The 11908-nt window shown below is 48.3% G+C and overlaps 1 protein-coding gene across 2 annotated transcripts in view; it reads right to left on the bottom strand.

Annotated features, from left to right (window-relative positions):
• Positions 1-343: 343 nt before the first annotated feature.
• RAB29 (RAB29, member RAS oncogene family) overlaps positions 344-11908 on the bottom strand; it is a 328586-nt gene continuing 317021 nt past the window's right edge. For both annotated transcript variants that reach the window (XM_078644596.1, XM_078644597.1), the window contains exon 5: positions 344-1714. In XM_078644596.1, the coding sequence (XP_078500722.1) occupies positions 1603-1714 (112 nt within the window). In that variant the 3' untranslated portion in view covers positions 344-1602. The remainder of the gene's footprint in view (positions 1715-11908) is intronic.

Below are 11908 nucleotides of genomic sequence, written 5' to 3'. Positions count from 1 at the left end.
CACTGATGGCCCCTACTCCGTGACGTCACCAGTGTATGTTTCCATCGGCTGAGCCACCAGGGACAATGCCGGACACTTGACAGTATACCCAACTCTAAACAAAGCAGCCAGACCAACAATTTAGCAGACAGCTAATTTCACTACATTTATAATGGAGTACCCTGTCCACCGAACTCTAAATTGGGCCCTAAACTAGCATTGCAAATAGCAGGCTCCATTTAATCAAAATATTGCGCTTTATTTGCTATTTTTAGGATCTAGTTTTACCTTAAAAATGGCATTCTCTAACCAACGTTGAAAAAGTCTGAGAACGGATAAAAAAAAACTCACCTGAATAGAGGAGTGAGGGAGAGGCTGCCACTGAGAGATCATTTAATTGGAAAATAAAGCATTTCTAGGCAGTAATGCTGAACACCAACACATAAACCAAACAGAACAGTTAATTTGCTTTGCTGGGGTACATAATTAGAAAACACAGCGTGACGTAGCCTGACATCAGGTTAAGAAAAAAAAAGAGATTTATGTACTAAAGCGCTGTTGTGACTTAGGGTTTGAAAGTGGGCTTTGCGCTGTTGAACAGTGGCAATCTGTACACAAATTCAGATGGAATTTATTTTTAGACAGACAGATTGTACTACTGGCATCGGTCTTAAAAAATATGAAAAATCTGCACGGAAGCAAGGAGTTATTCTGGCTTCATAAGTGCTGGTCGAGTTGGACCCAGAGCCCCTGCATATTTTAAGCGAGAATGTTTCCTGACAGATTCACAAAACTGACTCATTATTGCATGCACAACAAAACATTCAGAATTGCACAATGATCATAGTGGAGTTTACTGAAAATTAGGGATGGTTACTTGAAAGATGGTGACAAATCTGTTCCAAATGGCCTTCAACTCTGTGCCTGCTAGACAAGACAACAATATGCTGTGGGCAGCCGCATAGTAAGTTGATTCAAAAAGATGTTCTCATGACTTGTTTTGTCGACCAGAAGCCCCAAACGACGAATAACTATTTCACTGGTTGGTGCTTATCCTTAAAATTTCCTTCCAGGTGATTAGAGCCCATGCCCCTATAGAGTATAGAATATAGGCTAGTATGCAGCGTAGAGATCCTTACCAAGATACTAGTGCTTTCAAGGATTCTGAAATGATTCATTTTACGTGCAATGAAAAGGTAGGTCTTACCACAACTGCTACAAGACAGTACTATGGAAATTTAAAAAAAATACTGTAACAGATCCTTGTCGTAGAGTGTCCGGTAGTCATCTACCATGAACGGATATACCTTGTTCATTCCAAAGAATGCCTAATTGAGAGGGTCCCCCACACCCTTCTTCCTCAGTCCTCCATAAGCTTCTGTCCACTGCAACCCTTACAATTATTGAGGAGAAGACATGATGATGAACATATTACAAATCCATATGCCGGATTGGCAATGATTTAGACCAAAGAAAGTAATCTTGATTAGTAAATCCTAGCAATGTTGTATGTATTTTTACAAGTTCCCTTTTTCCGATTCTAATGTTCTTGATCGACGTGCAGTTTGTTCTTTTTTTAAATAGCAAGGTAGAACATTCTTGTCCTCAGGACAGTATCATTAATCAGCAGCAGCCATATCCAGGTGTAGCAACATCCTGCAGGTTAATGTAATCTCCGTTCCCTGGCAAGGCGGCTACCCCCTCACCACTGTCCATCATCTTTGCCACAAGCACTCTGGAGAAAAAGAAGAAGCAGGTTAGTGGTATACCCACAGAGCACAGTAAAGGCAGATGTGAGCTTCCCTGCTAATGTAAGGCAGTAGAGAAGAACACCTACAGTGGAGCACCATCCCACTGCTAGAGTCTGTTCTATTATTATGGTCAACAAATAAGACAAACTATTGGCCAGTTAATTGAGAAGACTCAACAAACATACTTTGCAATACATAAAGTGCACTGATTAATAGACCTGTTACGAGTTTTATGTACCTAAGGGACTCAAACAAGGCCGCAGCAGTACCAGAAATATGAAGCGATTGCATTGTGAGGACTGAAATAGTAATGGAGTTGCAGGCTATCATAAAATATGCTTAAACTTCCCACATACAGCCATTTGCCCAACCTGGTTCTCACCCATGGTGTATTGTCATACATACCTGTTAATGTGCTTCATTCAGCTCATTGTAGGAGTATGAAACAAAAGCATACTTTCAAGGAGAAAAAATGTGAAATTAACTAAGGTGAATTGCTTATTATTAGCAATGCACCATGAAACTAATAAGAAACAAACCAAATTAATGAAGATAGCATACCAAATAGAGCAAACAAAGCTTTGTTAAAAAATAATTTTTATTAAACAATATATAATAACAAATTCATATGCATTTGTACACCAATCAACATAAAAAATATTCAAAATATAATATACCACATTCCAAGTAGGCACCTGAACACCTAGCCTGCCAGTTGTCTGTGGCCTTTGGTTCCTGTTTGTGCCAGACTGATCTAGTGACACCGCCGCTGCCCAAGTTTTCCCGCCCACTTTTCCCCACCAGCAGAAGCCCTGCCTACTCCAGGACCTACTTAATGCAGGCCACAGTGCGATCGCATCAGTAGGCAGCTTAACTCATAGCCTGCCACTTGCCTGTGGCCTCCAATTCTGCTCGTTTCAGAGAGATCCAATGACACAGCCGCTGCCCAGAGTTTCTCGTCGGAGTATCCCCACTAACCATTCTTCCTGCCAACCGAAGCCAACCCACCCCAGGACCTACTTAATGCAGGCTGCAGCGCGCCTGAATCAGTAGGCACCTTGTCACATAGCCTGCCACTTTCCTGTGGCCTTCAGTTCCTGCTTGTTCCAGACTGATCCAGTGACACCACCGCTGCACATATTTTCCTAGGTGGGATTCCCCACTCACAGTTCTTACTGCCATTAAAAAGCCTGCCCACCCAGGACCTACTTCATGCAGGCTGCAGCGTGAATGCCGAGCGGGTGCGCCACTGGCGCACCAAAGGCAAGCCCGTTCCGTGCCTGGACCATGGCCTCAGCATGACCCCCGGCCCTACCGCCACCTGAAGACACACCATTGCTTAGCTCTACACCCAGGATGCTGCAACAAACAGTGCCACGTGCCCTGATCTCAGTGACCATCATCATCCGAACCCTTCTCGACCAAGGAGAAACAGCAGTTTTGATCCTCCTCAACCTCTCTGCAGCCTTCAACACAGTATCCTACCACACCTGATCGAAAGCCACTACCACATTGGTATCCAAGCGGAAGCACTCACATGGATAACCTCCTTCCTCACCGGACGAACCCAGAGGATCCACCTCCCACCTCTGAACCCAAGGAGATTACTTGCAGTGTACCCCAGGGTTCATCCCTCAGGCCCACTCTCTACAACACATGTGACCCCAGTTGGCCAACCTCAGATCCCACAATCTCAACATAATTTCCTAAGAAGACGACACAAAACTCATCCTCTCACTCACCGACTACCACCAGAACTAACTTCCACAGATGCATAAAAAGCGTCGCTGACTGGATGAACAACTACTGCCTGCAGCTGAACACAGACAAGACAAGAGTACTGATCTTCGGCAACAGCAGTAACGACTCCTGGTGGTAATCAGACCTAGGAATTGCACCCACTCCATCCGAGCATACCAGAAACCCCGGAATCATAGACAATAAGGTCACTTTCAAATCACAGTTCAACGCCGTCTCCTCCGTCTGCTTCCTCATTCTGTGCATGCTACATACACACACAAGATGCACTGTGACACATGTACTCATCACCAGCCGACTGGATTGCGGCAACACCGTCTACATAGGAATAGGCACGCACCTCCTACAGAGACTTAAGACCATACAGAATGCTGCAGACAGACTTATCCTCAACCTTCCCTGACAAATCCACATCACGCCCCATCTCAGGCAACTACACTGGCTCCCCGTACAGAAGAGATGCCAATTCAAGTTGCTGACCTAAGCACACAAGGCTCTACACAATCAAAGACCCATCTACATTAACCACTGCCTGAACTTCCAACAACGATGGCGGAGACTACGCTCCACCTCCCTTTCACTTGCCCATATTACCCGCATCTACCAAAGCAGAAGTGGAGGATGCTCCTTCTTCCACATTGCAAAAAAGAGCTGGAACTGCATCCCCATGCAACTCCGAACCATCACCTCGCTTCCGGATTTCGAAAGACTCAAGAACTGGCTGTTCGAATAAGCCACCAGGACCTGCAAGCACCTGGATACTCTAGTCGGTGATTAGCTGCACTTTATAAATCCTGGTTGTTTATTTGAATATAAAGCTAGAAATGGAATTGGAGGTAGATTTTCAGAATGAGTCCATGCTCATCAATGGAACCAATTTAATATGGGGAATCTGCACAATTCAAATTGAGAAGGTGATTTATCCTAAAATTAATACCACTAAAGAATGAGTCCAAAATATGTGTGTCAATGGTGAGAGTGTTTCCTATATATGTTGAATGTTGAGGGCCACCCCTCTGCTCTATCATTGACACCAGACTGAACCGATGTCTCCAAAGAGCTTCGGTACTGCATTTTCTAGTGCACCCACAGAAGTTTCCACCTATAATGGACAGTCTTCTAATTTTTGAAGGCTGAACAGTTAGAAAATTTCTGCCCCCTCACCCTCCTGGTAGGCAAAGGCTACAGACTCTATGCTGGTCTGACCACAGGAACTTGGAGATGCATTTAGGGCAGAACTTGAAATGATTTATCCCCCCCAACCATGAGTCATTCTCATATGACCCATACCTCGAAATCTTCTGGTCAGGATCAGTTCTGAAGTGGTTGATGGTTGTATGGTGTCTTGCATTAGGTGAATTAAGTCCTTAGAGCTAAACAATGGGCTTTCTTAGCACAATGGTTCTAGAGCTCTAAAAGGGGCACATCTGAACCCGGTGGCACATACATTTTTTTTTTTAAACAGTCTAAGGGTGGGTCTGCACGGCTGAGTTGTGGGCGTCAGGAAGGGATCACAAGTTAACTCAAAATTGAAACTGTACTTACGTCTGCACCTAACACTAGATGGTAGGAATGTGCATAGCATGTCAGCTACAGCAGCAATGTGGATGCTGTTGGCAAATTCTTGATAATTAAACAATCAAAAAGAATGAATCACTTAGGTCATTTTCCAGAGACTCTTGGACATTTTCTGATTAGGACCCTCAGCCACACTGACGGCAGCAAAATATCCTGGCTCTCCGCTTATTTGATTAAGTGGGATGAATCATTATAGGGTCCTGACACGAGAGTGTCCCATTCTCCTGGTGTTCATCATGCTCCACCAGGAGGGAGACTGTCTTGTGTGCGACAGTCGTGAGTGGGAACAGTGTTGTAATAATACACAATTATTACAAATATCTTCTCTCTCTGTAGTTAGCTCTTATTTTCACAGGAGAGGGATAAGGTTAAAAAAACAGGCAGTGCTTGATTTGATAATTATAGGTACAAAGTACCTGGTGAGTGGTCGGTCGAAAAGTTTCAGCCTGTGTCGACCAAAACGGTCGGATGGCTTTCTTCAGGACCAAAGGATCTAGCTGTCAAATGTTGTGGGACTGTGTATGTGATATGTAAGGTGAGTGGATCGCTCACCCTATTAGGTCAAAAGGTTGTATTTAATGCCTGTTATGGTCATGTGGTAATAGGCCTTAATTTGGCCTATTGCTGGAATCTATAACCCGCATTTCAGTTCCATGAGGCCGGCACTGCAGCTTGTAATCCAACACAGCAGGATTGGGTAACCCAGGCTAAAACATGTTTACCGACCACTCACTAGGTATTTTGGACCTATAATTAATCAACTAAGCACTCAGGTGCCAAGATTGCTACCCATCAAAAGAAATGCATGCATGGTAAAACGACTCAACTGATGGCTTCTTTACAAATATTTAGATCCCATTTATTGATACAGCCATGATACCATTCCCTGCCTTGTTAAACAGCTTTTAAAGAGAAGTGAAGCGCACAGACAGTAGAATGGCAACAGACCTTTGTTATTCAAACTAAGTGGATCATTCAACGCAACCCTGTAATTTTTCTTCATAAGGTGACTGTTGTAGAGTTACATTCCTGTACCTTTTTACAATGTTGTGTTGCGAGTCGCGTGCTTCCACGTGACTCGTTCTTTTCTCATTTATGTCATTATCAGCATTCTAGAGCGCTGCCTTCCAGTCATGAAGATTCCTTAGCAACGCCACTCTGGACGTTGGCTTCTTCACGACTGGACGGCTCCGGTTGTGGATGCTTTATTGTTACCACAATGAACTGCAACTATTACTTGCCAGGTAGGTCGCTCCCCCCTGCTGCAGCTCCACCTGCGTTTTCTGAGCACCCTTTGTGTGCCCTTTTACTCCTCCTGTGCCCCGCTGCCCATTTTGTTCTGTTCCCCGTGCTCGTGTGCCCTTTCCTGTGCCTCCGCTGCCCATTTCTGCCTTCTGTTTCCCGCGCTCTTGTGCCCTTTCCTGTGCCCCACTGCCCGTTTTTTCTTCTGTACCCAGTGCTCCTGTTGTGCCTGCTTGCCCCCCTCGCCGCTCCCGCCGCTGCATCCCCTGCGGCCCCACCCCCCTCCGTGCCCATTTGATGCCCCCTGCCCCCGCCTCCTGCCTCCCAGCTGCTCCTCCCTCCCACCTCCCCTTAAATGGTAGCCGCTGCGCAGTGAGGAGAGAGACCCTTGACCTTGCCAGGTAGGTTGCTCCCCCCACTGCAGCTCCACCTGCGTTCTCGGAGCGCCCTTTGGTGCCCATTTACTCCTCTTGTGCCCCGCTGCCCATTTTGTTCTGTTCCCTGTGCTCTTGTGTGCCCTTGGTTCCTTTTGTGCCCTGCTGCCCATTTCTGCCTTCTGTGCCCTTTCCAGTGCCCCGCTGCCCATTTTTTCTTCTGTATCCGTGCACCCTGTTGTGTCTGCTCGCCCCCCTTGCCGCTCCGGTTCCCGCCGCTGAATCCCCTGTGGCCCGCCCCCCTCGGGGCCCATTCGCTGCCCCCTGCCACCGCTTCCCGACTGCTCGTCCCTCCCACCTCTCCTTAAAAGGCAGCCTTGCGCAGCGGGTGCGCCTAAGGCAAGCCCGTCTGCGCCTGTCCATGCCTGGACCGAGCCCAGCGCCAGAACCACTGGCCCCCACACCAGCCATGAAGGCCGCCTCTGATACGACACCAGCACCCTCATCGCTGTCAACCCAGGCCGCCCCGAAGCACACCCATGGCCCCTTCGCCTGCCGGAACTGCAGCTTCTCCTGCATCGAAGAGACAGAGACACCCACCACGACAGAACACAACCAGCTCTGATGCATCCTGATCAACACCCGCTCCGCACGCAAACACGCCATCGAGCTCTGGGACCTACGTAACACCGCATCATCAGATGTCGCCTTTCTGACCGAGACCTGGATGAACGAAGCCTCCTCTTCAGACATCGCCATAGCCATCCCGACGGATACAAGATCGCCCGCAGAGACCGCACCAACGGCGTCAGATGAGGAATCGCCATCGTCCACAAGAAGACCATCAGGGTCTCAAAAACACAGACGACACTCTCAGCCCCGCCTAACACGTGCACTTCCAGATCCACACGGACTCCAAGACCATGCTAAGAGGCACCCTCGTCTACAGACCACCCGGACCCGACCACAATTTTGCTACGCCATCGCCGACTTCATCAGCACGCACGCACTGACCTCCACTGACTACATCCTCCTCTGAGACCTGAACTTCCATCTGGGGAACAACAACGACGACAGCAACTCCTCCACTCTGATAGACAACCTCGCCAACCTCGGACTGGAACAGCTCATCACGACGCCAACCCACATCGACGGACACACGCTCGATGCCATCTTCTCCTCAAGCCCCCAAGTTTCCTTCAGCAACGTCTCCAAACCCACCTGGACCGACCACCACTGCATCCAGTTCACCTTCCGGAAACCTGTAGCACATCACCGCACCCTACAGATCCCCTGCCGCTGCTGGGGCAAAATCAAGTACAACTACAGACAAACCTCGCACTCAACCCACCGACCAACCCCTCCAATCCAGACGATGGTGCATGCACCCTTAGGTGATGGATGGAACCCTACGCCAACACCTTAGCCCCGCTGAAAAAACAAACCCCCGGAGACACTAGCAAGAGAGCCAACTGGTTCACCCCGGAACTCCTAGCGTAAAAGCGCACCTACCGGAAGTTAGAGAACATATGGCACAGCGAGAAGTCGCCAGGCAGCCGCGCAGCCCACAAAGATGCCATCCGCAACCACCACCACCTCATCAGGACCGCCAAGAGGACCTCCTTCAAACACCGCCTCGACAACAATGCACACAACAGCAAGGAGCTCTTCAACGTCGTGAAGGAACTTTCCAACCCCAGCGCCAACGACACCCCACTGTCGCAAGCCCTGTGCGACTCACTCGCCACCTTCTTCTACCGCAAGATCGCCGACATCCACAACAGCTTCAACCCCTGGACGACCATAACAGGCCCAAACATGCCGGACCCACCACGACCCCCTGACAACCTGGGCCAACGTGAGCATCGAAGATACAATAAAGACCATGGGCACAATCCACTCCGGCTCGCCGCCTGACCCTTTTCCACACCACATCTTCAACAAAGCCGGCAGCTCCATCGCACCCCACTTACGCAACATCATCAACCTCTCCTTCGAGACCGTGACCTTCCCTGAGAGCTGGAAACACGCAGAGATCAACGCCCTACAGAAGAAACCCAAGGCAAACCCAAGCGAACTCAAAACAATCCGGCTCATCTCCCTGCTTCCGTTCCCAGCTAAGGTCAGAGAAGATAATCAACATCCAGCTCACCCGCTACCTCGAAGATATCATCCTGGACCCCTCCCAGTCAGGATTCCGCAGCAACCACAGCACTGAGATCGCCCCCATCACCGCCACAGACATCAGGATCCTACTGGACAACAGCGAGACGGCGGCCCTCATCCTTCTGGACACCTCCGCCGCCTTCAACACCGTCAGCCACTGCACACTACGCACAAGACTCGACGACTCAGGGATCCGAGACAAGGCCCTGGACTGGACTTCCTCCTTCCTCTCTGTCAGAACCCAGAGAGTCCGCCTCCCCCGTTCCTATCCGAAGCCTCCGAGATAATCTGCGGCATCCCACAGGGATTTTCCCGACGCTGTTCAACGTCTACAACGCGCCTCTCGCATGCATCGCCCGACATCACGACCTCAACAATCTCCTACGCCGATGACACGCAACTGATCCTCGCCCTCATCAAGGACCCCCTCACCACCAAATCCAACCTCCACCATGGAATGAAGGCAGTCGCCGACTGGATGCAGGATAGCTGCCTTAAGCTGAACACAGACAAGACGGAGATACTCATTCTCGGGCCCAACCCCTCAGCATGGGACAACTCCTGGTGGCCCGCATCGCTGGGGACACCCCTCGCACCTACCAACCACGCATGCAACCTGGGAATCATCCTCGACTCGAAACTCACCTTGACCAAACAAGTCAACGCGGTCTCCTCCACCTGCTTCAACACCCTCCGTATGCTCCACAAGATCTATAGATGGATCCCGACAGACACAAGGAAAACAGTCACCCAGGCGCTAGTCAGCAGCAGACTCGACTACGGAAATGCCCTCTACGCCGGAGGCCCGACCAAGCTCATCAACAGACTGCAAAGAATCCAGGATGCCTCTGCACGCCTGATCCTCGACGTCCCGTGCCGCAACCACATCACCCCCCACCGGAGGAACCTGAACTGGCTCCCCGTTGACAAAAGAATCTCCTTCAAGCTCCTTATCCACGCACACAAGGCACTCCACAAGAGCGGCCCATCCTATCTCATCAGTCGACTCTCCTTCTACGTACCCAACAGTAAACTCCGCTCCGCTGACCTCTCCCTGGCTACCGTCCCACGCATCCGTGGAACCACAGCCGGAGGCAGATCCTTCTCCCACCGTGCCGCCAAGACCTGGAACACCCTCCCCCTCAGCCTACGACAAACCAAAGACCTTCTAACCTACAGGAGATGACTCAAGACCTGGCTGTTCGACCAGTAGCTCTGTCGGGTATGCAAGTTTACTTACTTCACAAATGCATATATCTTCATTCCAAAGTCATTTCCTAGTTAAACACAAGTTATTTCCAATTACTTCGTACAATCATTAAGAAACAAAGTTACTTCATAAACCAATCAAAAAGCAAATCCCATATCGAGGAAAAAACAGTAATAATGTACTTTTTAATCTCTGAATTAGTTTCATTCAAGAATACTTTGTAATACAGGTGAATCAATTTGGACAATCCATCAATACTTGGTACAAAACGGCGCATATAAACAAAAGTGCGTGCAATGTGACATATAGTGCATTCGTGACATCAAGTGAGTGAAAAGAAGGGGAAGGGGATTGTGTGAGGTTTCCTACACACACTCTCACAGGTCAGTTTTTTATTTAATTCTAGGCCATTCAATACGCCCTTTCATTTGGCCTTTGTGACTGAATGTCCTATACTGGTCCGCTGATGGTGATACCGTCGACGTTTCGACCCTCAGACGCCTTAATTCTGGGTCTATAGCGGGTCTTCTTCAGGACTAAGGAGGGTGGGGTAGTGAGTGAGCGCCTCGGGGTCCTTCATGGATAGGAACCCAGGGGGTGTTTGAATTAATCACCCCACAAATAGAGCCATCCGGCTTCAAAATGGTCCGACTCCCGTGAATGCCTGAGACCATTGTGCGGCACACAAGAGGAATTTGTATCCAGTGTGGTCGGCAACAATGAATCTGAAAAGATAAATCTGATATCAGATCGTCTAAATTGATGTGGCTGATATTATAAGTAAGGAGTGTTTCAGATGCACCTTGGCGGCAGGTTGCTTAAATACTCGCCGAGTTCTGAAGAACAATCGGGATTCCACCATTTCTAAACGTCAGGAGTCGGACCATTTTGAAGCCGGATGGCTCTATTTGTGGGGTGATTAATTCAAACACCCCCTGGGTTCCTATCCATGAAGGACCCCGAGGCGCTCACTCTCTACCCCACCCTCCTTAATCCTGAAGAAGACCCGCTATAGACCCAGAATTAAGGCGTCTGAGGGTCGAAACATCGACGGTATCACCATCAGCGGACCAGTATAGGACATTCAGTCACAAAGGCCAAATGAAAGGGCGTATTGAATGGCCTAGAATTAAATAAAAAACTGACCTGTGAGAGTGTGTGTAGGAAATCTCACACAATCCCCTTCCCCTTCTTTTCACTCACTTGATGTATATAACTCACTGTTTCACGAATGCACTATATGTCACATTGCACGCACTTTTGTATATATGCGCCGTTTTGTACCAAGTATTGATGGATTGTCCAAATTGATTTACCTGTATTACAAACAAAGTATTCTTGAATTAAACTAATTCAGAGATTAAAAAGTACATTACTCTGTTTTTTTCCTCGATATGGGATTTGCTTTTTGATTGGTTTATGAAGTAACTTTGTTTCTTAATGATTGTACGAAGTAATTGGAAATAACTTGTGTTTAACTAGGAAATGACTTTGGAATGAAGATATATGCATTTGTGAAGTAATTAAACTTGCATACCCGACAGAACCACTGTATATACAAAATTGTTCTGCCCAGGTTCTGAGGGATACTGGGTTACCCCATAGCGATTTACAATGTTCGACCAGTAGCAACAGCCCCCCCCCGCCCCACCCTCAGCGCCTTGGAACCCTCGCGGGTATGTAGTGCGCTTTACACATTATTTGATTGATTGATTGATTACTTCAATCAACATTTGTCCTGCATTTAATAACTTGGTGACGAGCAGGAACTCCTTCCGCACCCACCCCCAAGAGCCATCCTCTCCACATCAAGGAAACTTGTCGGAAAGCCATCACTGCTACAAGGATCT

This window comes from Lissotriton helveticus, chromosome 5_1 (assembly GCF_964261635.1).
Source record: "Lissotriton helveticus chromosome 5_1, aLisHel1.1, whole genome shotgun sequence".
Lineage (NCBI taxonomy): Eukaryota > Metazoa > Chordata > Amphibia > Caudata > Salamandridae > Lissotriton > Lissotriton helveticus.
This window is presented reverse-complemented; position numbering and strand designations above follow the sequence as displayed.